The sequence below is a fragment of the Anas acuta genome, chromosome 23, assembly GCF_963932015.1.
Source record: "Anas acuta chromosome 23, bAnaAcu1.1, whole genome shotgun sequence".
Taxonomy (NCBI): Eukaryota; Metazoa; Chordata; class Aves; order Anseriformes; family Anatidae; genus Anas; species Anas acuta.
In genome coordinates this window covers 6,177,957-6,203,628 of record NC_089001.1, presented here as the reverse complement: position 1 = coordinate 6,203,628, position 25,672 = coordinate 6,177,957, and the positions used below count along the sequence as shown (strand labels likewise).

Below are 25,672 nucleotides of genomic sequence, written 5' to 3'. Positions count from 1 at the left end.
GATCTTGCTCACATCATCTTCAGCCCGTGTGTGCTTCTCCTAGATGTGAGCTAACTTTACAGACATTATCCATACAGACTCACGTACTGTTAATGTGTGTTTTCTATTAAAAAGATTTCCAGAGAAGACTGTTATCATCGGATTTGGGTATCTTGCACATAAAAACCAAGCTGCTTTCCCTCAGATTCCTGCATGAGGCAGCCAGGATGCTTAAGTGGTACAGAATTAAATTTCTTTCGAATTTATTTAATTCCTTTACAATTTTTCCTTTAATTCTTCTTCCTTTTCTCAACATCTCTACAAGTTGCCTCATTTCTTTCGAGATCTTGTCCCTCCAGCTACACTTCATGACAGATTCCTCCCTATTTGCATTTCTTCTGAATTCCCCTCCTGACTTAAGTCATTCTGAGTCGCGTGGTTATTTCATTTTTTTTGGCCTTCTGAAAACAAACCCTTTATTCTCCCAGATGTCTTGAACACACTTCAGTATATTTGAGTATATTTGCTTAAACTTCTCATTCTGTGCAGATATGAATAATCAGTGGTAGAAGGGATGGCATTACACTTCCAGTAGGTGCATATTCTACCATTCTGAGAGCGAAGGAACAAGCAAAGCGATCAGATCAAGGTAGTGAAGACATTTTTTGTTTGTACCATCCACTTTGATCAGAGGAAACTGCTCAACAGATTAACTTTATACACATCATCAAATAGGGAAAAAATCCCAAGATGGAGCTGACTCAGATCTGAAAGCTGCTGCATGATGGACAGCAGCTCCTCAAAGACCACTGCACTCTCAGGCAGCTGCGTGCTCGGTGGGTGTCCTGCATTCCCAGTCCTGCAGCATGAATTTACCATGCACAGGCAATCAGCTGAAAGACTTCCCAACGGCTTCCGCCCTAAAGGCCAGACTATTAAAGGATATTTCAAAAAATGAAACCCACCCAGTATATCTTGTCCTACATCGCACCCTGGGGACACCACTGCCAGAAGCACAGGCGTCTATCCTAACGGTGATTTGCTTTGAGGTAAGAGACGAGGCTCAGAGCCCTGTCTGAAGCTTTGTATACTATCAGCAACACACTACTATGGATTTCACAGACTGTGTAATGTTACAAGCAAGTCTTTGCTCCCTGCAGGACAGCTGATCTCAGAATCCCAACAATCTGGCAAGACAGTCTTCATTGATTTATTAATTAAAACAACTGGCTCAGCAGATTGCTATCACTTTTACAATGGCTGTTGCTCCCAAATGGGAACAGAATTGTTTCCCTATAATTAACCGAAAAGGCTGCACAGTTCTTGCATGTGTTACTCGAACAACGTCCTTCACCTGTACGCTCTTTTTAAGTATTAATTGATGACACTAAGCTGCAACACATCTCTAGGTCTGGTGTATTAATATCAAAGAAAAATGTCCTTTTTCCAAATTCTCCTTTTGCTGCAGTAGTTAGTGTGATCGAAAAACCACATTACATCAGGAAATGGACTTTTTGTATACACTCACAGCTTTTGGGCCTTAAACTTGAAACAGGGGTTAAAAAACCCTCTCCCTCTTTGTACAACCCTAGAATTTGCATCTCCTGATAGTTGATGATGTTTCATGAAAATAAAAAGCTCTGATAAGTGCATTTCAAAGAAATGACAAAAACTGTCGACTCAGAGGAAAAATGCACTCCTCTGCAAATCAGATCCATGGTTGTGTGAAGAGATATGTTTATGCAGTTATAACTGAGTTAGCATAGCTTATGAAATTACTGCCTGTCGACTGAGATACAGCTGTTGAACCCCACCTCTGAGCTAACCAGCTTTACTCCGCAGTCAGCAGTAGCAAAAAGCGTACAGATGGTCTGTCACCCTATCTCAGCTGACAGGCAGTACCTTCTTAAAGGACGCTAACTTCATTTTCTGCATTTGTGCAAACACAAATACGGAAATACTGAAACACACACTATAGCTGCAGTATTTCCAGTCTTGCAGTTCAGTGGCCATGACCTGATTCGCATTGTGAAGGCTCCTGCGTTCCAGTTAACACGCAGGATTATTCCACCCCAAATTTTCTGTTAAGTAAAAATACGGTGCCTTATTTCTGCAGCTGTTCAGAACTGTTTTGTCAGGATACTGACTGCACGGATACAGACAACTGCTTTTCAAGTGCTTTGCTCATCAACAAATCTTTATGCTGGGAAAGCACAACAGCATTGCTCTGATCTGAGACAGACGGCAGCAACAAACTGCAAAATAGCTCCCTTGCCTCTTGTGTCTTTAATCACTAGTGGTGCTCTTCACATCTAGTCACAATTGCAACCAGCCTGATGGCGAGCAGGGAGGCTGCACTGAGTAACAGAACCCATGTCCTACAGGGGACACAATCAGCTTTGTACAAAGTGTCTGCACTTACACACACACCACATATTTTTGTTTGGTTTTACTGATTCCCTTGAGAGCTGCACACAGTCTGATCATTCTGAGTAGTACCAAAGCACTGCACTCATTTTTTGTAGTACAGAAAGTACAGCTTTAGGGATTCTAAGTTCAGAGCAAAAGTCCTGCAAAGAACACAGTTCAAAGCTAGAAGAACAGTCAAGTCTGTTCAAGAAATATTGGTGTGCTAACACCAGAAACCAGATTAATTTCAGAGCCCATACCGTATGTCCATGCTGCTCTCATTATACAAATGAGATACTATCAGAACTCCCACACCTGATATAAAGCCAACAAAAGCTGTATCTCATGCTCTGGCTCATCGGACAGAAATGCAATCATATAACTAACACTCCATTCAGATGGGATTTGTACTGTACACAGCCCTGGTATTAATGACAGCAGAACCATACCCTGGATCTGGCACAGGAAGGTCTGTCAGGGAAAATCTGAGATACTTTGAGAAGACTTTCTAGGCCAAAACATACAAGTGTTTGGTCAGTTCTGACCCCCTCCAGAGCAAACTCAAAATTCCACCTACTTACAGAGAACAAAAGCAGTATGAAAATTCCTCCCGCTTGAAAGGAGCTGAAACAGCACGATACTGCAGTGTGAGGAGGTAGAAAGACAGTTACCCCACCCATCAGTAGCTTTGGGGCTTTGTTTTGTAAATACTTCTAGTTTAATTTTAATTTCCTAATGAGAAGATCCAAGGGACAGAATAACAACTGTTTTGGAAGGAAAGTGCACTTCAACTCAAAGATTTTGGTACTTAAGTCAAACATCAGTTTAGGATCTTTTGCAAATTCAGTCTAAATTTCTCTGCTGTAACATTTACAGTACTAGTAATGTTAACACATTCTAATAAATGTAGACATGAAAGCACAGATTAGTTGAGTGGCTTGTCCAAGTCAGTGGCAGAGTCTTACCAACTTTCTGTGAATCCTCCATGTTCTGCCTGACTTAGTAGTCTCACGGGGGTGGAGTATAAGCTTCTGCTAGCATCAGTCCAGTTGTTGATCAACATCAAAGGGTCCCAGCTATCCTTACCTCGCACAGTTAGGTAAGGAGATAACTGTCTATGAAGATCACACTTCTGCTCTAGCCCAAGGTCCAGAGCAAAAGGGAAAGTCCTCTTACACCAGTGCAGGTTCACTGGTTATATCCATAAGCAATCCTGCACAGGCATAGCAGTTCTAAGCTGAGTATCCTGACTTTATTTGAGTTGCATTATCAAGTCTGAAACTTGCGCCTACCTGAAATCCATGCTTGCCTCTCCACCATGTTGTCAGCTCCTTTGGGGGCATATCAATAACGGACACAATGTCTCCCACCTGTAAGAGAACAGCAACATCAGTCACAGCTTGCAGTGCAGCTGGGAGGCAAACACAGTTCAAATGACTGCATTCTGCAGCACTGCAAAAAGTCATAACACTTGTGAGCAATTGCACCAGTGCAAATCTTGAGAGAGCTGCCTTTGTAAAATTGAACTGTGAGGTAGAGGAGTTACTGCATTATACAACATACAGGATACAGCTGTTCATAACGAAACAATTCTCAAAAGCCACAGGCTCTCTGCCAAAAGGTACAGAAGTGTTCTGATTAAACTGCACACGTAAGTTTGCAGGAATAGCATAAAACACTTTGGAAAATATTCTCAAGTAGCTGAACTAATTTTTAGTACAAGCTTTACATTATGCATACGTAGGCATCAACATGTATCTGCTTGTTTCTGTTCATGGCAAAAACTTAAAGGCTCCCTTTAGTATTCACAAACTGACCAAGACATATTTTTCTTAATGAGAAAATGAACAGAGAAGAAGATGGTACTGCCACCATCTCTAACGACCATTATTAACAAAACGAGCATTATTAAGGGAGACAAAACAGGTTATCTGAAGTTTTACTAAACCCCATAAAAATGTAATACTGCAAGAGCTGAAATGAAAATCAGTATAATCAGTTATAAAATCAGCTTGGTAAGAATCTGTGGGGCCTCTATACCAAAAAATGAGACAGGCCAGAGCAGACAAGGCAGAACCTAAGCAAACACTGTAGCTGGGTATAGCAAACTGTTAACACTAATGCCCATTCTTCACCTGATATTTTGCATTGATGGATACCCATTTTTTTCAGATAGGGCTAGCAGAGACACAGGGAGGTGAAGTGATTTGCTCAAGGAATAGCAAACCAACAACAGAGCAGACTCCCTTCAAGGAAACTACGCTGTCACCACAATGAGCAGAGAAACCAGACATTTTCCTTACTACTGAGGAGCAAATACCAGTCAGCTACTTTCACAACTGCTTATTAGAAATTAACAATAGCTTAAAAATAAAACTGTAGTGTGGGTTAGGGAACAGAACACAACATTGTGAAACTACTGAACCCGTTCCATTTCTGTTCTGCCAAGGTTTCTCACTGCACAAACTTGGAAAGAAACACATGCCTTGGGTTCCCTGCTTGCTTACTATGCCTCATAACAACTTGCCCAACTGCATGACAGTTGTTAGGCCAACATAGCCTGCTGGCTCTGAGTTGCAAGATTTACAAGCAGGGACTGCCATCCTAATGCTTTTATTAATACTGAGAGACTGACAAACAGCCTGTACCCTGTTCTGCATGCATTTTAACTTGGAAGATGACATACCCATATGTCTTTCTGATTAGCTCAGTTCTTTGGTGTACACTAATAATTGCCTCGATTTTGAATATGAGCAAAGCCCTGGCAGCAACAGACTATCACTATTAGTTTTACTTCCTGTGCTGCATGTTAAGAATGTGATCACGGAAACTGCTTTGGGCACTAAATGTTTTCCTTTACACTTTCTTTATATAACACTACGCACATTCCATTGATATTGCCACTGCACACTATCAGAGCATAAAATGTTGCTTTCTGGATAGAAAGGACAAGGAGAACCAGATACCCAAAGGATACCAGGGCCTGATCTGCAAGAGCTTTGCCTCACAGCAACTCCTGCTCTGCATCAAGTAAGATTTTCAGAACAGATTTGGATTATCACTTGCCCCTTAAGTACTAAATTCTTTAACGATCTGGTTCTTTACACTCCATAGGAACAGAAGGTCTTAAAAATGGTTTTAGACATGGACTTGCTAATAGTAACACAGGTTGTACAGAACTGGCCAATGAATAATTAAATTGGCACATGTCCACAAACACACATATGTGGACAGCCTTCCTGAACAGATTTAACATACTTTTAATACACTGTGCAGGACAAGCTATGCAGGGTCTGCTGCTGCTCTGAGACCAGGCTAGAATACTTGGCAGTATCTGTTTAATCAGAAGACACTAATGCCAAGTAAAGCTATATTTTATAGATGACTGAACTCCTCCCTGTAGCCAACCAAGTGCAAGTCTAATATTTCACTGAATCTTCTAAGCTTCACCTCACAAAACATTCTGAAGGTGCCTGAGTGTATTCCTGATGTACACACACGTAACACTCTCCTGTATATGACAACAAAGAACGCAAGCTTCTTTAATTACTCACCTCAAAGGAGAGTTCATCTCCTGCCTGGGCAATATATCTCTTGATAACATGGGCAGCGGCAATAGCAGGAACATTGATGGATGACTCTTCATGGACTAGCAGGTGATTCCCCTTGTTATCAATCTGAAACAAAGAGCACAGGGGACTGTGAGGCAGCTGAGGACAAGTGAGCAGGCATTTTATTGGTGCTCATACATGGCAGAGATTTCAAGCTGATTCACAGAGACAGCACAGCTTGGGGGCCCCCTGAGGAGAGCAGCACGAAGAGACATTGTAGGGCACAACACACACAGAAATGAAGAGGAAGAACAATTCATAAAGCGTATTTCAGAAGGTCGTATGTCCCCTGACATCCATTTAATGGCAAAAATGTTGTATTTAAACATCTCTACACACAAACAACAGCATGATAGTGAGCATTGGCACCTCCCTTTATCACTGAATTGTATTGGTTTTCCTGAAGTATTTAAAAGGACAACACAAAGACGACTACAATAATTCTCTCAAAATAACTCTCTGCGAAGTGGAACTAATGTTCAAGGAGAGGTATTGAGGTATGGGGGAAATGCTGTTAAATTGTAAACTTGTGGCACTTTCTCCTGCCTTTATATTTCTTTTTATTTTAAGAAAGCATTGCTGCACCCCTTTGGGGCAATCATCGGCCTGCTTGCAAAATTTCTGGATTTTTGTGCCCATGTAAAATTTTGCAAGGATCTCAGTTAATTGAAAAGGTTATTCTAGAGAATTCAAATTGCATTGCAGCAAGTGCAGTATGTAAAGTAGACTTGCTGCAATCTGTATTTCAGTGTTGCTATAAAGACGGTAGTTTCATTTTTCTCTCTAACTTCCTTTCTCCCTTCATTCTGAGGTTTCCAGGATTTGTCTCATCCCAAGGGATTTCTGGGTGAGGAGCATATCCGCAGGGAAACCTGCAGGAAATGCATTCAGTCCTTATCACAAGCATTTATGAAAATGAATTGCAAGTCTAGTTGTTTGCGCTCCTGGTGTGCAGCATCATCATCAGGCAATGCAAAGACACACACATCTCCTCCCAGACTAATCAGCAATGGCATCGCTGACACAGACAGGTGGCCCCAATCATTTAGCCCCATTCTTTTCTGCGCTCTTTGCCCAAGAAGGTCTATTGTTTCAGATGGTAGAAGACCATTAACAGAGAAACCAAAGCTACAGCTGCTCTCCACAATACACAAACCGTGCCACTGCAAGCACAAAGCAGGCTCTGTTGAGCCGTTCAGCCAACAGCGATGGCAAACAGGAGCAGATAATATTTATTGTTTCTGCAGCTATTACAGGGGAAAAGGGGGAGGGGGGAGAGGACAGACAAACAGCATAACTTAGACAGCTCCAACAGTTTTAAATTTAGTGTGCTTGCACTACTGTCTTGCCAAAAAAAGAGCTAAGAATGCATTCGCTTCCTGTAACCTATCACTTGGAGATTCCAGCCACGGGCTGGACTTGCCTAGGTGGTCTGCTGGCTTAATCCCTGCTGCACTAGAATTGCCACTTTACGCTACTTTGTGATATCAGAAGAATGACACGTCTTTGAGAGACAAAATCCAAGCAGAAGGCAAAAAAAGCTCCGGTATTCCTGTAACACAGGATCTGATTCTGTTTGTACTATACCTTTCTTGTGGCCACCTACATGCCTATAGCAAGGAAATCAAGCTTTTAGGATATTTCTTCAGTGACACCAATAGATCTGGAAGGATTATATCTCTCTGGAAAGGTAGAAGAGCATATCTGTGTCTTGCTCTGCTCGTTAATGTCACAAAACAAAGAACTTCATGCTATACCTCCATCCATGTGAGAGCCGGCCCGCAGTTGATCTTGTTGCCTGCGATGGCCGACAGTCGGGACAGGTAAGACGTCAACATATGGCTGACAAGCTGGAAGAGAAAAGGAATACACATACAGGTTTTCTGTTCATGCAGTTTAGTTTTGAGAGACCTCTTCAGAACTACCAGAAGTTATTCCCTGGAACAGGCAGGTGTTACAGAAACACAGGAGATCTGTCATTTGGAGAGGGGCAAGCTATACATGGCGTATAGCAATGATTGCACAGAAAAAAACAACTATCTAAAGAAGCAGTTCCCTGTGAAAGTAATAACATGTTTTTTTTGTTTGTTTGTTTGTTTGTTTTTAGGATAGTAGATTTTTAGTAATTTCCCCTTTCAGGATACTTTAAATTTAAAGCCCTCCTCTTATTGTGAATTTCATACACAAACAAATCATATGTATTATGGTCATCAAACACATCTGAGAACCATTTAGGAAAAAAAACAAAACAAAACAAAACACCACGGGCTGCCATTTCCACCCACTTGCAAACCCTTAAGAATGTGGCAACTCAGACTGACCCCTTGGTGAGAGTAATATTTCAAATAGAACAAGAGGGTTTTAAAAATACACTTAGCAAGGTCCCTTATGTAGCAATAAATTTGCTTTCATAAAAGAGAAGCTGGTGAAGTCTTTCCTCAGCTTCACCAACAGTGTTATAAAGCAATACTGTAGCCCAGAGTTTGTAAGACTGTTTAAAACAGTTCCTCAAACATCTGTTCAAATGTGGCCAATTCAAAATAAAAATACAGCACGAGACACACACAGCTGCAGAATTCCATTCCGCAGAGCAGTAGAGCTGCTCGACATCTTTACATCTTCTGTGCTTACGGACACAATGCAGATCTTCAGCCTCGTGATATAAAGTACGTATTAAATGTATTTGATCAGCTGTACAAATGAAGATTTAAGAAATAGGAATGCTTAAAATATATTTTCAAAAAATGTATGCAGGAATTTATTATCCTGGATATTGCTTCTTATGTTGAATTTAAGAGACTAATGACCTCAAATTCTCTTCAGAAATAACCTGCATGAAATCAAAGCAACTAATAAATCACATTCTCTGATGAGAAATGGAAAAGCATTATCAATCTTCCATATCCAATGGCGAAAGCCCTGTAGACTTCAGTGGGGTACTGATTTCAGCCATTGTGTGTAGCTCTAAAGCAATCAATCCTCACCCAGTTGGCACTGAGAGCACGGACTCTGATTTATACATCCTGGATAGATTCTGCTTTGAATGCTTGGAATGGCTTCAATTTTCTGATCTCCCTTTTCAGTTACACATCTTGTGGGCAGGCAACATTAGCCTTCCAACACAGCACGTCAGGATTTTTTCGTACTTGTGCTTGATGGCAGGGGGCAAACACACAAGCACAGGTCCCCGGGACCAGTGACCTGTGAAACGCAGCAATGGGCACTGTCTGTGGCTGTGATGCACGCTCTTCCCACAGACAGACTGAGGCCCAACAGAGGCTGTTTTGTCATGCTCTGCTGGCTCAAATAACCTTCTGTGGCCACACATTGCATTGTCTCCCTGTCCCCGTCTTTCTAAATGATGCAGTCAAGATGCACCTGCTACTTCCCAGAAAATTATTTTGGACATGAATAAATCCCCAGGTTATCAACAGCAAAGACTCATCGTTTTCTGAGCGAAGGTGGTAAGACAAGAAATGAAAGATACCTCTTATGTAGGAAAAAGCACTCTATAAGATTTTTAAATACAATTTAAATATTACTCTAATGTCGATGCTCTTAAAAGCCAACTTCAGTAATTTGCAGTTTATAAATACAATCTAGCATTCCAAGTGGTATTACTCTTGCAGTGCTGTAGTCCCAGCACAGCATGATTTCTGAGGAATGTTGATAGTGTTAAGTCAGTAAATACCTGCATGACTGAAAAAATTCCCAAAGGCATACCAGAACTCTTATCTAAGGTGCTAACGGTGCAGCCTCCTTCCTGATTCTCTTCACAATCACCCCACACTTACTTAGAGGCACAGTAATTCCTATGAACATTTCCCTTTAAACCACGGAAATCAAAGTGTAGAAAACACACACTGGTCATATTACTTCAATTAATTTCCAAATGTAACTCAGGCCGCATTAAAACCACTGTGTCCTTACTCATAAATATCTGTCATCCCCTTGCTGGTGACTTTAAATATCTGCAGAGCTGATAACTTACTTCAGGACTGTCCTTGAGGGCATCGGAGCGAGGTAGCTCTGAGAGCTGGGAGAAGCGCCGGTCGTAAATACACAGATGAAGATGTTTATCGAGGACTCTAAAGTCTTCGTAACTCCGCTTCACGATCCAGCTCCTTCCCTGCGCAAACAGAGGACAGCAGCACAGCGTTACACACTCACCCGTGTTGGTTAGATGAGGAAAAGGACAACTCTTCCACAAGTAACCAACAGATCCAGCAATCCCATTCTGCAAAACATTTGGAAGTGATGAAAACGTCTTAGCAATATTTTTGTGTTTTGATTTGTAGAGAGCCACTCACGCTCAACCCTGCTGTTTGTGCTCCTGTTTTAATCCCATACCAGCGGGTCTGGATGTGGCCCAGCAGTTATGGGATCCATCCAAAGCTTTTAACTTGCACCTGTCTAACGAGGACTTTGTAGCGTTTTTGTAAACAAGATGTCTTTGCACAAATGTAAATCACAAAATGACTGTATAAAGAGCTTGAAATTACATTCTACATAGGTAGAACACCACGTAAACAAGGATCTGAAGGCAGCATTGGAGCTTGCAATATTTCTGCCAGATACCCCAGGCAAATCTTCTCTTGAATTAGAAAAAAAAAAATCTATAATGAATAACACTAGCTGAAGATTTACTCCTAAGTGCAGATCATTTCCCCAATTAAAAACATGGACAAGATACATATATATTCCTTGGGGGGACAAGGAAGAGACCACAGCAGCACAGCATAATTTACTTTGTGAAGCTTTTAATACCTAATGACTCCTTCTAAATGCTTCAATGGCCTATTATGATCAATAAAAAAATCTTGTAGTAATGCAGCAGTTTACAGGTCAAAGCACTTTATGCACAGTCATTAATCCTCTCAGCACTCCCATACAGCCCTGGAGAAGACACGTTGCTGCTCTACAGCTGTGGACGCTGAACCAGTGACCACAGACCTCCAACAAAGCCTCCCCACCCTGTGTTTCAAGTGCAAAGCACTTCTTCACTCTTTCTTTCCCCAAAACAACACCACGGCCATATTTAAAAAGAAAATATCTTCGCCGGATTTACACTCAGGGCTTCACACACTACATGCAGCTGCCTCCCTAGGGAAAGGGGGAGGGAACCAGCAGAGCATGCAACAGATGTCAGCCCTGCTGCAGTGCTCCGGGTGCTCCCAGAGCATGGCAATGCCGGCAGTGCAAGGGCTCAGAAGATGCCCGGTGAAGGAATCAGGTCTCTCCAAGTTATGCAGCCACTCAAAGGCATGGCCTGGGGATGCACGGTGTACGAGGGGTTATGGTGCAGTTCCAGTTTTTGGTGGGGAACATGACTGCATGGCGTGCTCCCAGACCTGCTGCCGTGGCTGTGCGAGCCTGATGGAGACACGGACACGGGGCCTCTTCACCTGCATGACCAAAAAGCACAGCCAGCTTCCCCACCACAACCTGCTACACCCTGAAATCACTTACATAGCTGGAAGCGTCGCTCTTCTACTAATATCCAAAGCTTGTAACACAATTGTAAATGTAAACCCGATAATCCAAAGTACTAGCTATTTTCTGACAAATTAACCGGCCTGGCTCAACAGAGAATTGTGGCTTGAGATAAGGAGAAAAAAGAGGGTTTATAATCTTTGGAAAAGTGGGCAGGCCCCCCGCAGAGCCGCATCCTGCACAGCACAGAGCGGAGCTGCCGGCAGCTAGCAGGGGGCCGAGCACCGAGCAGGGGCAGCTTACCTGGCCGTGGCAGTGGTCCTGGCCCCGCCAGCCCTCCCGGAGGTCCCTCGTGAGGCCGGCACTGCCTCAGCCCGGCCCCAGGCTGGTACAGAAGGGGCAGCCCCGGCCCACAGAAGCTTTACCTTGGCACTGCAGCAGCTCTGCAGCTGCTAAGCAACCAGCCGAGCTCGCCTGCGAAGCGGCAGCCTCCAGCCCGGGGTGCTGCATGAGATGCAGGCCGAGGCAGCAGCCTCCAGCCCAGGGGTGCAGCACCAGACACAGGCTGCGGCCGTCGCTGTGCCTGGGCGAGGGAGCCTCACGTCCCGGGCTCTCTGCAAATGGGGCGCGAGGTCCTGCGAGGAACGGGGCTGCCCCTTCTCGAACCACGTATGTGTGACAGTGTGCGTGGTGTGCTAGCAGAGGACATGGTTTCAGGAGCCAAAATGCAAATTTCTATCCAGCAGAAAGTTATTCCGGTATTTCCCAGTGCCCTACAGTTTAAAGCCTGCCATAAATAAATAAAAAAGCTCTAGACCGACCCAAAAGTTCTGTGAAGCAAAGTTTTTGCAGATTTGGAGCCCCAGTAATAAAATTTTTAAGCAAAACTAAGACAGCCACATTTCAAAGGTGCAGAGGAAGGAATTGGTGCAGGTACTGGGCACCCCAACCTGCCAGTGCAAAGCCCAGGCGAAAGAAACACCTCTCAGCAAGGCTTCCTGAGCTGTGGAGCCAAAGCAGCACAAACAACACGGACCTGGTGTGATATCAAAACTACCGCGATGTTTCTGTGTATCAATACAAAAATTGTACATCTTGCTCCCATTTCCTGAAAACTCTCAAGAGTCAGAAGGGTTTCTTTTTTAATTTAGAGAGTTAATAAAATAGCAGAAAGAAGAAAGTAACTGCTAAGTCAGTCTCATGTTGTCAGCATCGTGTTTGCAGCAGTGTTTTATAGCAAAGCTAAACATTACAGATGCCCCAGGCACAGAACACCCATAAAACAAAAATGCCTTCTTCATACTGTTAATGATTTCCACAAAGAGTTACCCAAACTAATTTTTGATTGCCATTTGATTTCCAATCGCCAGTTTCAATAATTATTTTTTGGAGTATTTTAAATTATTGATGGCCCAGATGTAGGCAAGCACATTAGATCCCATTCACTTCCATGGGACATAAAAATAGGGGTGAAGTTAAGCACACAGTGAGGTGAATTCCTGGGTTCAGGCCTTCAATTACAAACCTGGGCAGGACAAATTTCATAAAGACAAAAAAATCAAGTCCTGGATGAAGATTTCAACAATGCCAAAAAAAATAGAGTATCAGTATGTTTAAAAGGATAAATTGACCACTGATTTAAAAAACAAAACCTCTTGAACAAAATCAAAGCATATTTTGGAATTTAATTTTACAGAAATGTTTACAACAAAAAACATCATGACAATTATGGATTTTCCCAGAAAATTGAAAGTTTAGGCTCTTTCCCTCTCTTATTACAGTCTGATCTTCCCTTCTCTCTTACTCTTGCATGCTGTATAGGATTAAATGCATCGTGAAAGACTGGTGAAAGACTTCAGAACATTACACAGAGCTTCTTATTTTTTCCCACTATCAAAGCAAGAAGAAGTGTCATGCTAAAAAAAATATTAGAGTTTATTGAACTGATGATTTAATTTCCACTGAGCCAAAGATTGGAACCTCCCATTAGTGAAATGATTATACTGAGATCACAGATCATAAAAAGCTACACTGCCTGCGCATCAGATGAGACAGATTCAGAGGGACAAGGATTCAGAGCCACGGCTCCTCGAGCAGTATTTTTAGCTCTACTGCTCAAACATCCTAAGGAGGACAACGTACAGCCATAGCAAAGAGAAGCTCACATATTCCCTTCAATGCAGCTCATTTGGTGATGCTTCAAGAGAGCAGCGGTATCACTCCCTGTTCCTCTTCTCCCAAAGCCCAGCACATGGCTTTTGGATTGCAGCTGAGCAATGGTTTCTCTCCTAACAGAGAGACATTCCTGACTGCAGTGCTGTTTGCTTACTGCTGGATTGGGAAAAGCAAACTGAAGAGGAGGGTATTTTAAAACATCCTCTGTACTTTCCTTCCCATAGCTGAAAACAAGCAACTTTGCTCCACTATCTCTTCTACCATTCAACTGACCACTACAAAAACCTTACTCATTTCCAAGGGGGGGTCGCATAAGCTCAAGACCACTTCCATGTAGCAATATTCTTCTGCAGACTTCATTCTTTTCACTCAGGATCTGGCAAGAGGCAATTTCCCCCTGGTAGCGTACTGAATGGCTTACTCAGAGGCACCCAGCTAACACAGAAGTGATTAGGTTTGTCTCTTGTCAATATTTGTGATGAGGTTCATTTAGCAAACAGATATGCTCAAGTTTTATAATAAGGATTTACAAAACTCCTCTCTCCACTATGTAAGAAAAAGGCTGTTTCCAGCTGAATCTATCTAAATCTGCCCAGATAGGGCTTCTTTTTGTCCATCAATACATCTTCAAGCCGGAGTGCTACTGACCTCCAGCACGCACAACTTTCCTGTCCCACGCTCTGAGTATGTTTTCTTTGTTGCACCTATGATTTATTTACTTTAAGACAGGGATAGACCTTTCTTTTCTGGTTCAAATGCTCAGTTCCTGAGAGAAATCACATGGACGCTCTCACGAACCTTACCAGTCCACACGGAGATCGAGACCAGAAAATGAGATGAAAGTATATGGCAAAAGTCACTTCAGTTTGACCCTGCAGTAAGAAAACACCACGTATTGAACAGCTGGAAGCATGCCAGCATCCACCCGCGGAGTTCAACTCTGCCATGTGGGTGACTTTTACAACTGTCTGGGTCTTGGGTTCTGTATGTTATTCCAGCCTGACCCTTAAGCCCCCTTTTTATTTTTTAAATACAAGTCACACTGGAAAACGGCTTAGAAATTTAGTCAAAACAGAAAACAAGACTGATAAAATCCACCACTTGGAGCTTACACAGGAAGTGTGTTTAGCTGGTGCTGTAGGTGGCTTTATCTAAGCTTAAGTCTGTTTACCAAAATGTCTTGGATGATTTCACACCTTCTAGTGTTATTATTACAACTTTAGGGAAATTGTAGAACTTTAAAACTTAAAGCAGGTTTGCACTACGGCAGCATAAAGCTACTTTACTTCTGAATGGAAGTACTCAGTCAGCAGTTTAAGGCTTTTTGGCTACCACACTTCCAGGTCTCACCTTGAGGCCATGGGTGGATGCTCACTCTCGCTTCTGGGGGGACCTGGGCTGTACAGGTAGCACGGACAGTTTGCAGCATGACAGCCATTCTGCTGTCAGGCAGCTGCACATACTTATGTTTAGAAGAAAATAAAATGTGGAGAGGAGGGAGCTTTAAATAAGGTGAGGATGATAGCAAGAGGAAAACCTCTGGGCTCCACCTGGAGTCATGGACGCAAGAGACCAAAGCTATCACAAGATGAAGGGAGGGACCGTCAGACTGCAAGCAGGAAGTCTGGTATATTTATATCATGAATCCTGAAAAAAACTTATTCCACAAAAGAAATTAATCTCTTGCAGCACTAATTATCAGTTTGTTATCAATTAATTGCAATCAGTAGAGAAAAAGGCATTTTGGTGGAAATCACTGCCGCTGAATGCTGCCCTTCCTTGTGCTCCCTGATTCCAATTACAGATAGGAACACTACAACCACGGGGAACACGAGGCTGCCTAAGAGCCGGTCTGAATGACAGCAGTATTATTCCTGCTTGCTCTGACCAATTTTGGAAACTCACCATGATCAGACCTGTGCATGTTTCTGGGTGCAGATGGAGTTAGCCCTGACCTTCCAGCGGTTTCTCCATCACTCTGGAGGAAGCTTTGCCCGAAGCATCCAGACAGCCCGCAAGCACCTGGCTCAGGCTTTGGTGGCAGCTGCTTTTGTACAGGTACAGGGGAGTAAGGGCATGCTGAGACGACCTAACACAAACACACCATGTGTACAGCATTTGAAATCTTAACAACCTGCTTCCTCTATAGCAAGCCCGTTTCTAAATGGCAGCCTAGCAGAGACCTAATGAGCTTGAAACAGGATTTACAGCTCTCAGCATCTCAGTGAAACTCCCTGCTCTCCTGACATGTTATAATTCAAACAATTCAGTATCAATCATCTCTTTAGTTAAATTACACTGCAGGAGCAAAGGGTCACAGAGGGACACAGGGGTGAAAGGGAGGGCGCCCACGGCGTGGGGGACGGCGCTTCTGCACTCCAGAAAATTAAAGTACTAACCCAACATGAGCTTACAGCCACAAAGGAAATACTTCAAAGCTGCTAACAAGACCAACTGCTAAGTAACAGGAACAAAACTTCTGCAGTCTTACAGGTAGCAAGGCAAGGAATGAATGCATCTGAATTATAGGGACACCAAGCATACTGCCAGCACTGACTTCTCCCTGTCCCAGACGTGTTATTAGCTACTGGGCACTTAACCACAGAGGAGAAACAACTTTTCATCAAAGCAAGCAAGCACTGCACAAAGCAAAACAAAACAAAAAAACCCTTTGAAAATGACTTGCCTGAGGTTAGTAAACCAAACTGAACCAGAGGAAAACCTTTCAGAATGACTTGCCTGAGGTTAGCTGCAGTGACAGCAGCTCAGGCGGATACAGAGCTCGATTTTCTTACGTCTCGTTTCTTGGGCACATCACTGAAGCAAAGGGCAGATTTGTTTTTTAAGTGATCAAAAGACAGAAGCATGTTTCCGTTAAAACTAATTGCCAGAGAAAAGATTTTGTAGGTCCAAAACCAACAAACTTTTTCTGGGGAAAAAAACAAACCAAAAGCAAACAAGAAAAACCAAGGCAAGGCAGCCCAGTTGCGGTTGCCATGCAACAGAACGCACATCCATCACATCTCTTACAAAATAGCAGCAACTCCGAAGCAAGAAAATAATTAAAACCATGCTGTATCTGACACGGCTTCCCTTAGAAACCCGTTTACCTTGACACCACAGAAGGAGGCAGCCACTGCTAGCAGAATCTGCCCGCAGGCACGGTGGGAGCAGCAGCAGAGGCTCTTTGCGGGTACGTGGCAGCTCCTGCCCCCCGCTGCCCTGTGCTCCCCAGGATTTGGCAGAGGATCCAGAGGGAACCTCTCTGCCTACCCCTGCTGCTTTGGGTAGGGCTATAGGGATAACACACATTAATATTTTAAGGAGAAAGGTAGGCAAATATGCCATGTGGCTGAACCGCGCTTTTCAGAAGACAGTCTGTAAGCATACACAACACCAAAAATTAGGTAGGAGCAAACAGCAACGTGTTGTAGGCGCAAGTGAGGTCAGAAAGTGCTCGTATCTGCCTGGAGAGATGAGGATCAGCAGAACAGACAGCCTGCTACCCGGCACAGCTGTGGGACCGGCACTTTCTTCTCTCTGCCTAAGCCTGCGCCTCCTGGTCTCATCGCTGCAGTTTGTGCCTGAGCCCAGGGCCTGCATCCAGTCGACCTCCCTGGGGGCTGTTCCAGAGGAGGGCAGTGGGCTCGTGAGGAGCAGGGGGCTCCTGGCAGGGTGCAGAAGGAGCGCTGAAATCCTACAATTAAAAGGGAAGCTCCTCAGGACGAAACCTGGCTATATCCTGTGCCCTGAACTGCACCCAACATGCTTGGAGGTAAAACAAACAAACAAAAACCAGTGCAGCACGGCATCCAGCTGCCTCTGATACAAATGCTGTGAAGGATCGGGAGCTGGAGTCATTGCACAGGCCAGAAAACCCCCCCAGCAAGCAGGTGGGTTAAAGGTGCAGCTGACCAAAACTCGAGGAAAGCAGGTAGGAAGGAGAAACATTATTTAGAAATTTAGAAACTTCTCTTTTACAAGAAAGAGAAGCAGCTTTGGAGAAGTTTTCTTAACAGAACTGGGGCTGAAGCCAAATTGGAAACAGAGCTGCTTTTTTGGCAGCTGCCTGTACCAGCCTCAGGAAGAAACACTGAAGATTGGTGCCAAGACCTAGGAGACAAAATGTTTAAGACAGGCCATCTTTAATGCTCTAATATCTGTGACGTGGTCTTTTAAAAAGGTAGACCACAAAGTTTAAGGTAAACACAGGACTTTTAAAAACCACAGATCAGTTAAAAAGGCATCATTAGACAAAAAGAAAGTCCGTCCCCTCGTCTTCATCTGTCAAAGCCTGAGCTCTTGATTGCAAACTTGCTCCACGGCACCTAACAATATCAGCTGGCAACTGTGCTTAATGCCACATCCCCCAGCCTGTCTGCACATTCGCAGCTTTTGAAGCCTGGAGGCTCTCAGCCCTGCCAAGGAAGTGGAGAACTCAGGAATCCGCAGCAGGCCTGCGATGAACTGAGAGTTGGTTCAGGCTGCAAGTGGTCGCTGAACTAGGTCAATAAACTGCACAGCACAGCGACAGGGAGCACCCGTCCGGACTGTAGCTGAGGGAAAGCCCCAGTGGGTGCAAAGATTTAAGGACTGAGCTTGATCACGGTCCCTCTGAGAATTCTGCTGCTGATTCCTGGACAAGTTTTCTCCAGAACAAAAATCTGCCTATTTTGTGGCACCACATTGGGGAGATCTGACCACTGGGGCAGAGATCCTGCCTCAAAAGCCAGTTGGGATGTGTGATGAAGCCATTCCCCCTGATAAGCACATCTGCATGAAAGAGCAGGCAAACAGGTAGGTTATTTGATAGCACTGTACCCGCTGTAATCAGAAGATAAGCATTTATTAACTTAATATTAATTTTATGTTCCATCAAACTAGAACAAAAGAGATGCAATTATGAAGGATTTACTTCATTCAAAGGAAAACTCTTTTTCTTTCTTTTTTTTTTTTTTTTTTAAACAAATCTTATTGCACCTCTAGTTATTGAAGAAGACAATATCAGGGTTTTATTACCAAGCCAACTCAATTACAGATTTTCTCTACACCATCAGGCTTCAGCTCATCAAGGTGCAGTCAGAGTGACCGTAGGACAGAGCTTTTCCAAACATCCCAGACTGAGAATTTTACCCCTTTGTTCAGTGATGTCAAAGACCCGCTACAAACAATGAAAACGCTGCACCCCCTCCACCTTATGTCCAAGGAAGCTGCTGCCTGCAAGTTAAGGGAGGCTCCTCCAAGGCAGATGAAGTCTATCAACATGCAAATCCTTTGGGTCTGAGGCGTTGTAACCAGGCTCACCTCGCCTTTTTTCTGATGCTCGCTCAGCTGTTATTAGAGCTAAGAGCTCTCATCTCTGTCCCTGCTCAGAAAGGACACAGCACGAAGCTCTGGGGGCCCCAGCCCCGCTATGGCAGCAGGCGGCAGCCCGGTGCCTCTGGCTGGGAGCTCTGCAGACCTGCTGGGGCTGGCGGTGAGCAGGACCGAGGGACACCCCTTGCTTGCACCAACCTTGGGTTATTCTGCTTCTACGCTCCCTTTACCAGCTCATCTACTGCAGCTCAGCCACACTGCTAAGACATGCACATGTCCTCAGTCTCTCCGGGGCTTTCTTTAAGGGATTATCACCAACAAAATAAAACAAAACACCACGGAGGTGTCTTCTCTGTCCTTTTTCAATGTCTCTCTCCCAGACAGGCTGATCAGCTTTGGAAAGCTGTAAAATGAGTAATAATTTTATTGTCAAGTCTCAAAATTTAAGCTGTGACATCCAAAGGGATTTTCTTCATTTCCTGCACACACAGCCTTCACAGTAACAGCTTCAAGGCTAGCTACAAAACTTCCTTAAAGTGCAGATATTGACATTTCCTTGAGAGAAAACCAGTTACAGTGTTAAAGGCTCTTGCTGACCTTACAGCCAGAAAACAAGGACCAAGCTGCCAAGTACAGCATCTCCTCTTTATAATGCTGAAATAGGTCTCGGCTGGCCCAGCTGCTAATGAAGCCCTTCTTCATTTCCAAATGCATCAAGTCAAAGCACTCTGTAAAGTCAGAGGGAGCACGGGGTTGAACTGGCTGTGCTCAGCCCATTTCACTGCTCTGCTGGCTGAGCAAAGGATTCAACTGCACAAACGGCTTTGTTACCTGTCCCAAATGGCTGTTGACTCTCCCAAAGACACAGGCACTGTCATATTGCTGTTACAAGTGCACGTGTTCAACCTCCACAAGGAATAAACATCAGCACAGCTAAGAAAACCAGGGGCATCCACCACAGTCCTCCTCTCAGTTTGGATCTGAACCAAATGTGGCTCTTGGAGAAGTTGTAAAAGAAGTCAAAGTGCAGAAATGCTGCTCCTTGGCCATGCATTTCCACTTGCCTAGCTATGGGGCAGGAATTGACGTCTCTGCAGAGCACTTTGAGCCAAGAGCTCTCTGCAATCTGTGGCCAGGCCCTGCCTCGTCCACAAAGCGCCCCGTGACAGCAGAGCCTGCCAAAAGGCAGCGCTGGCAGAAAGAAACCATAATCGCTACCCTGTCCTCTTAAATTTCAACACCGATTTTCACTCTTGCTTCAGAGCTAAATAGAATGCAATTTAGATACAACAAGATGGATCTCTCTAATTCAGAGCTTTCTCTCTGAAGGCAAAATGCCCAAAGGACACGCCGTTAACAAACCACCACATCATCCTAAAAGCCTCTCCTGCTTCAGAAACCTTCATGGCAGCACATTCATGCCACTTGGTGTTTCATTCCAAGAAGTAATTCTCCCTCTTGCTCTGCTTCCCTTTCTAGAGCAGGACTACACTGAAGCCTCCCTCAGCTGGGTTTCCATCGCAGAGAAGCACCTGAGGCACACGGGGCTGCTGCTGCCCTGCAGCACCCACCGGCTCCTTCACAGATACCAGACAGCAGCTCAGTCCGATGCCAGCCTGAGGAACTGCCAGGCTGTTATCTTAGTGATCATTTTCAGATATCCTCCTTCCCCAGTAAAAAACACCATCAGATAAATTCACCAGACCTCTTCTCTGCTAGAGCTGGAAGCTGAAGCCGTTAACAGAGCAGAGCCAGCCTCTGTCTTTGGCATACCGAAGGGACAGCTTGAAATGCATCTACACGTGCACCTGCTGAAGGGATTTGCCATAGCATAAGCAGTTCCATGATAATATTTATCTCTGCACTGTCACGCAAGAAATAAATCATTCAATCCAAAACCCATGCACAGCTAGAACCCTGTTACTGCATCTGAAGCATAGAGAGTCAGGAACAAGAAAGGCCCACGCTGACCTTCAAAACACACATTTAAATAGGGAAAAATCCAAGTGCCAGAACGGAGAAATGAAATACCAACCCCCAGCTGTCTTTCACCTCCTGTTACCAGTGGACAGACCCACACACACAGGAGCACTGACTGCTCTGTGGCTGGGACAGGAGCGACCCTGAGGTGGGACAACGAGACCCCAGAGCTGCGGTGCTGCTGCAGGTCAGTGCTGTGCTGCTCCCGGATCCATCACAGCCCATCCAGCACTGCACACGGCGTCTGGCTTCCACGTGTCCACTCCAGAGTCCTGAGGAGCACAAATACACTGCAACTGATGAAAGCGAGCAAGCAGTGTGAGCCTTGGAAGCCGTCCTGCCAGCACCCCTCGGTCCCCACGCAGCCATCCCGCCAAGTGCCTCCTGTAAGCTTCAGACTAAAAGGCAGTGCCACACGGTGCAGAGAGCTCCTCTTCGCCTCAGAACTGCTACCTCCGTTGTCACACATGTCCAAACCACTCTGGTTAATGGGAGCTGTATATAAATGCCATGGCGAGCAGAGCAAGAACAGTGCAGGGTGTGTTTTTACAAAAGGGAAGGAGGCAGCGCAGCACAGCGTTAATCCTGGCTGATGGGAGTGCCGCCCTACCCAAATCACTGTCGGGTGGCAAAACTCCAAAGAACAGTCAGTCAGATCCTTGTCCTTAATGATTATTATCCTAATTATTGAATGAATTTATCCTTTAGTATTATACTAACAGCTACACAGTAATAGATGTTAATTATGCAGTTTTAAAGGCTTCCGATGCAATTCAGTACTTTCTCTCTCTTCCCTACAGATGCTACTTCACTTTCAAAATGCCTGGAACAGACCCAAGTTTCTCAAAAACGCTACCTTGCCAGTGTTTTGGCATTTCCCAAGCTTTGAACATAGCAGCTCTTTTCAGTCTGCTTGCCAGCCTCATACGTTCCTTATTAACCCCAGCTACTATTGTCCTTCACTTTTATTTAGTGCTATTGAGAGCAGAAGGCATATACGGCCTACGAGCAAGCACTCAAGCACAGCACATCAAGTGATGGATTAGCACTGTGGGAACAAGGATTTTAGTTGCTTTATTTTGACTAGCATAAACCCTTCTCCCCCTAGAAATGCTTAAGGCAGAGGTTTCCATGTCTGAGAGCATCTGGAGGGACAGCCTAGAAATACTTGATCCATAAAGGCCTGTGGTCAGGATTTTAAAAGTTTTGGGGGACTTAGAAATAAATACTTGGTATCACAACAGGGCTTTTCAAACACATGCAAGCATGTGAGGTACCTAAGACTCACAGGCAAACTTGGTGGCGGAAGTTAGATTTCTCCAGGCATTTTGTTGCTGTTACCTTCAGGCAAGTGGGAGCAGCGTCAGAAAAGAAGCGCAGAAAACAAGCAAGGGGGAAAGGCCACGACTGTGACCTGTGTTTTAAACCAGCGTACCTTTCCTGAACCCTCCTGAACAGACGAAGGTTTAGCACATACTGTGGGTCCCTATGCACTGCCTGTACAAAGCAGCTAATAAATACGCTATGAAACCAGGGCACACCCTCGTAGTTCAGTGCATGTCCGTTTTGCACCTACTTCAGTTTGGCTGTACCACCACTGCCACCAGCCACGGGGGGTGGGGAGGAGGGAGGATTTGGTTTTCGTCCCTGGCAGGACTCATCCAACAGCTCCATGGTCACTGGACCTCAAGTGGAAGGAGTGAGGATACACGGCTGAGGGCAGCAGGCTGCAGCCTGACTGCAACAGGCATGGTGTGAAGCATCACCTGAATTTACTACACAATAAAACGACAGGGTAACTGCTTTTATTTAGCAAAATCTTCCTGAAACAACAAAGGCAGCAAATTCTACATTAAGAAAGCAGAAGCAGGTAACACGTACTCTGAGGAACAGACTCTGCACTGAGTAGGACCCAGTTGGGATGCTCCAACATAGATCTACCCCATTAACACAGATGAGACTAGCTTTTCTCTTTGTATATATATATATATTTATACACACACACACAAAATCATGTATGTGTGTGTTAGAATTTGGCCCTTAGAGCCCCATTTGTTTAAAGAATTGTAGCTTTTCACAGGAGCAAATTTTGCAGTACTTACTCAGTGACTCTTCTCTAGGTGTTTGAGCCTCAGTCGCACAAGACAAACCTATTATATATTGAAGAACAAGCCCTTCAGAGAAAAAACAATCATACAAAAAGTTTTTGAATGCTAGACTCAAAAATCCTACTGCAAGCAGTTTGTGGTTTTTAGCATGGACTATCACAGGCAGATGGAATCAGCAAACCATACTTTAGACATTAGTAGTCTGAGTAAGACATTTGCTTCTGTGAAACTATATTCCACTCTTCTCTCCCCACAAACCACCCAGGATGGGGAGTCCTGACTGTTCTTCCTACTTGGATCCCATTTTTTCCTGGCATCCTCCCTGCTGCCCCTAAAACACTTATTATTGCGACCACGCTTCCAGCCATGGAACGCTGGATGGGGTTGCCTTCAGGGTTTTGCAAATACAGTTCTTCAGAGAGAAGATACCGAGCTTGAATCTCCTGCAAGGCAGAGCTGGGAGATACAAGGGGCGTAGATTTGCGTAAATGCCTTCACCCAGTACATCAGAGACCTTATTCTATCAATCAAATTGAATGCAGCACAGACAGCAATGGCTGCGCCGAACAAATAACAGGAACAGCGCAAAGCACTGTGCATCCTATACAACAAAGCTGTGTGGCTCAACTTACTGCCAGTGCGAGGTCTGCAAATGAGAGCAGAAAAATGGAAAAAAACCCCGCTTGGACCATGAGAGCTTCCTGCCTTCAGAACAGCCTTAGAAATCCACCTAGGTTGCAGCAAAAAGTCTGCCTTTGCAGGAAGTTGGCATTATCCCATTAAAAGTACCCAGGAAACAGAGGATGTAGTGTGGCTTTGTTCTGGGATCACAGCAGTCAAGCTGTGTTTCAGGGACTATCATGAGATCTAGGCCTAAGATTTTTTGAACATCACCCAGGCCTGCACGGTCTGTCTTCTCTGGTTTCTAGTACCTGTCATTTCTGTTTCAACAATGATAATCAGTGATAAGGAAAATGAAGGATAAAAAGCATAAATGATATCTAGAATTTAAGGTCTACCTTAAAATATTTTCACAACTTTTCTCTTCTCTCCTTGCCATTCCGAATTTCACAAAAATGGTGTTTGTGGCATTGAAACACCACAGACCTCACACTGCAATGAGTAGCACATGCTTTTTATGTTTCTGTTGTTCTTCAGAATAACAGCTTAGACTAGCCATTCTTACGTTATAATACTTAAGCATTATATTGTTTATTATATTATATTATATATATTATATATTATATATATATATAATTATATTGTATTATATAAAAATATTATATTATATATACTATATATATTACAATAATATAATATATATTATCATATATATTATATTATATATAATGCTTATATAATAAGCATTATACTCCCTGTGTATGCAGGGAGTTGCTGCTGTAATGTCACACAGGCAAATCTAAAAACATTAAAAAGGCAGATTTTCAGCCTGCTTTACAACTCAACAAAACATGTTGGATGGATTAGCCTATTTCAACCTTTTTGCAGGCTCTTACTCTTGTTGATTTATTCTCAACACACATAGTAACCCCTTTTAAATGTGTTGCAGACCTTGTAAATTCTTTGCTTATCCCTGTGGAAATCAGCAAGAATTGCAGATGCTGTCAGTGGACCTTCGCAGTCTACAGGTACAGCACAAACTCAGCGAGGCCTCAGACATCCTCTGTGGTCCTTTAACGTCCGTGGTTAAAGATGACAGTTAACTGCCTGCAGAGTTCTGAAGGTTCACAGTTACAGTCCTCACATCCCCCATCCCAGCATTTTATGCTTCTCCATTTCCTACACAAAAAAAAAAAACATCTCTACCATTCCTAAAAGGTGTTTTCCTTCCTAGCCAAAACGCACGTGGCATAACGTCTGTGCTCTGGGAAAGAGCAACCTCAAAACAGGATTCCTTTTCCCAGAAACCTTTCCTCAGATTTCAAGCATTTGTAGATTGCTTACGAGTCTTTTTTTTTTTTTTTTTTTTTTTCCCAACCACCCTTCTTTCATCATAGAAAGGTATTTTATTCATATTCACTTCAGTAATAGCGATCTGTCAACAGCAGGAACTGTGCATGTCCTGAAAGCAATCTCCTGGAAACGAGTGAAAGTTAAACAGTGAAATCTTCCTTGGAAAAAAAGCTAAATCCACCTTCATTGCTCTAAGAAACAAAACAAAAATTGGATCTTTCAAACAAAATTTAAAAACCTACCTTAGTCATCTGTTAGTCTTCATGATTGAATTTGTTCCAAGCAATCAAAAGAAGAATCCCGTCTTTCCACTTTTCAAAACCCCTTGGAACAGCTTTCTATATATTCCCACTTCTTCTTAAGAGCTAATAACCTGGATTAATTTTTTGAGATCTCTAAGTAGAAGAAAAGCTGAATAGAGACTTTAAAAAAACCCTCTGAACCTCACACAAAGCTTGTATTTCACAAGCTGACTTGCAGCAGAAATGTGTCACAAACACATCTCAACATTTTTTTTTAAACGTTATTTGGGAAGGTTTTGCAAAAGAGTCATCAAACAATAATTCTCTTTACACCACTAAAATTATACTTACAGATGGGAAAGAGTGGGATAGAATTTCCTTAGTGTAAATGCCGAATTGTAGTCTGCCAAACACAGCTAAAGCTGAGCTGGATACTTTAAAAGTC

General features: G+C 43.7%; 1 protein-coding gene across 9 annotated transcripts in view; it reads right to left on the bottom strand.

Annotated features, from left to right (window-relative positions):
- Positions 1 to 25,672, bottom strand: part of ARHGAP32 (Rho GTPase activating protein 32) — a 261,037-nt gene that overhangs the window by 72,651 nt on the left and 162,714 nt on the right. For all 9 annotated transcript variants that reach the window (XM_068659541.1, XM_068659546.1, XM_068659542.1 and 6 more), the window contains 4 exons: positions 9,991 to 10,128; positions 7,757 to 7,849; positions 5,943 to 6,065; positions 3,681 to 3,758 (listed from right to left, as the gene is read on the bottom strand). In XM_068659541.1, the coding sequence (XP_068515642.1) occupies positions 3,681 to 3,758; positions 5,943 to 6,065; positions 7,757 to 7,849; positions 9,991 to 10,128 (432 nt within the window). The remainder of the gene's footprint in view (positions 1 to 3,680; positions 3,759 to 5,942; positions 6,066 to 7,756; positions 7,850 to 9,990; positions 10,129 to 25,672) is intronic.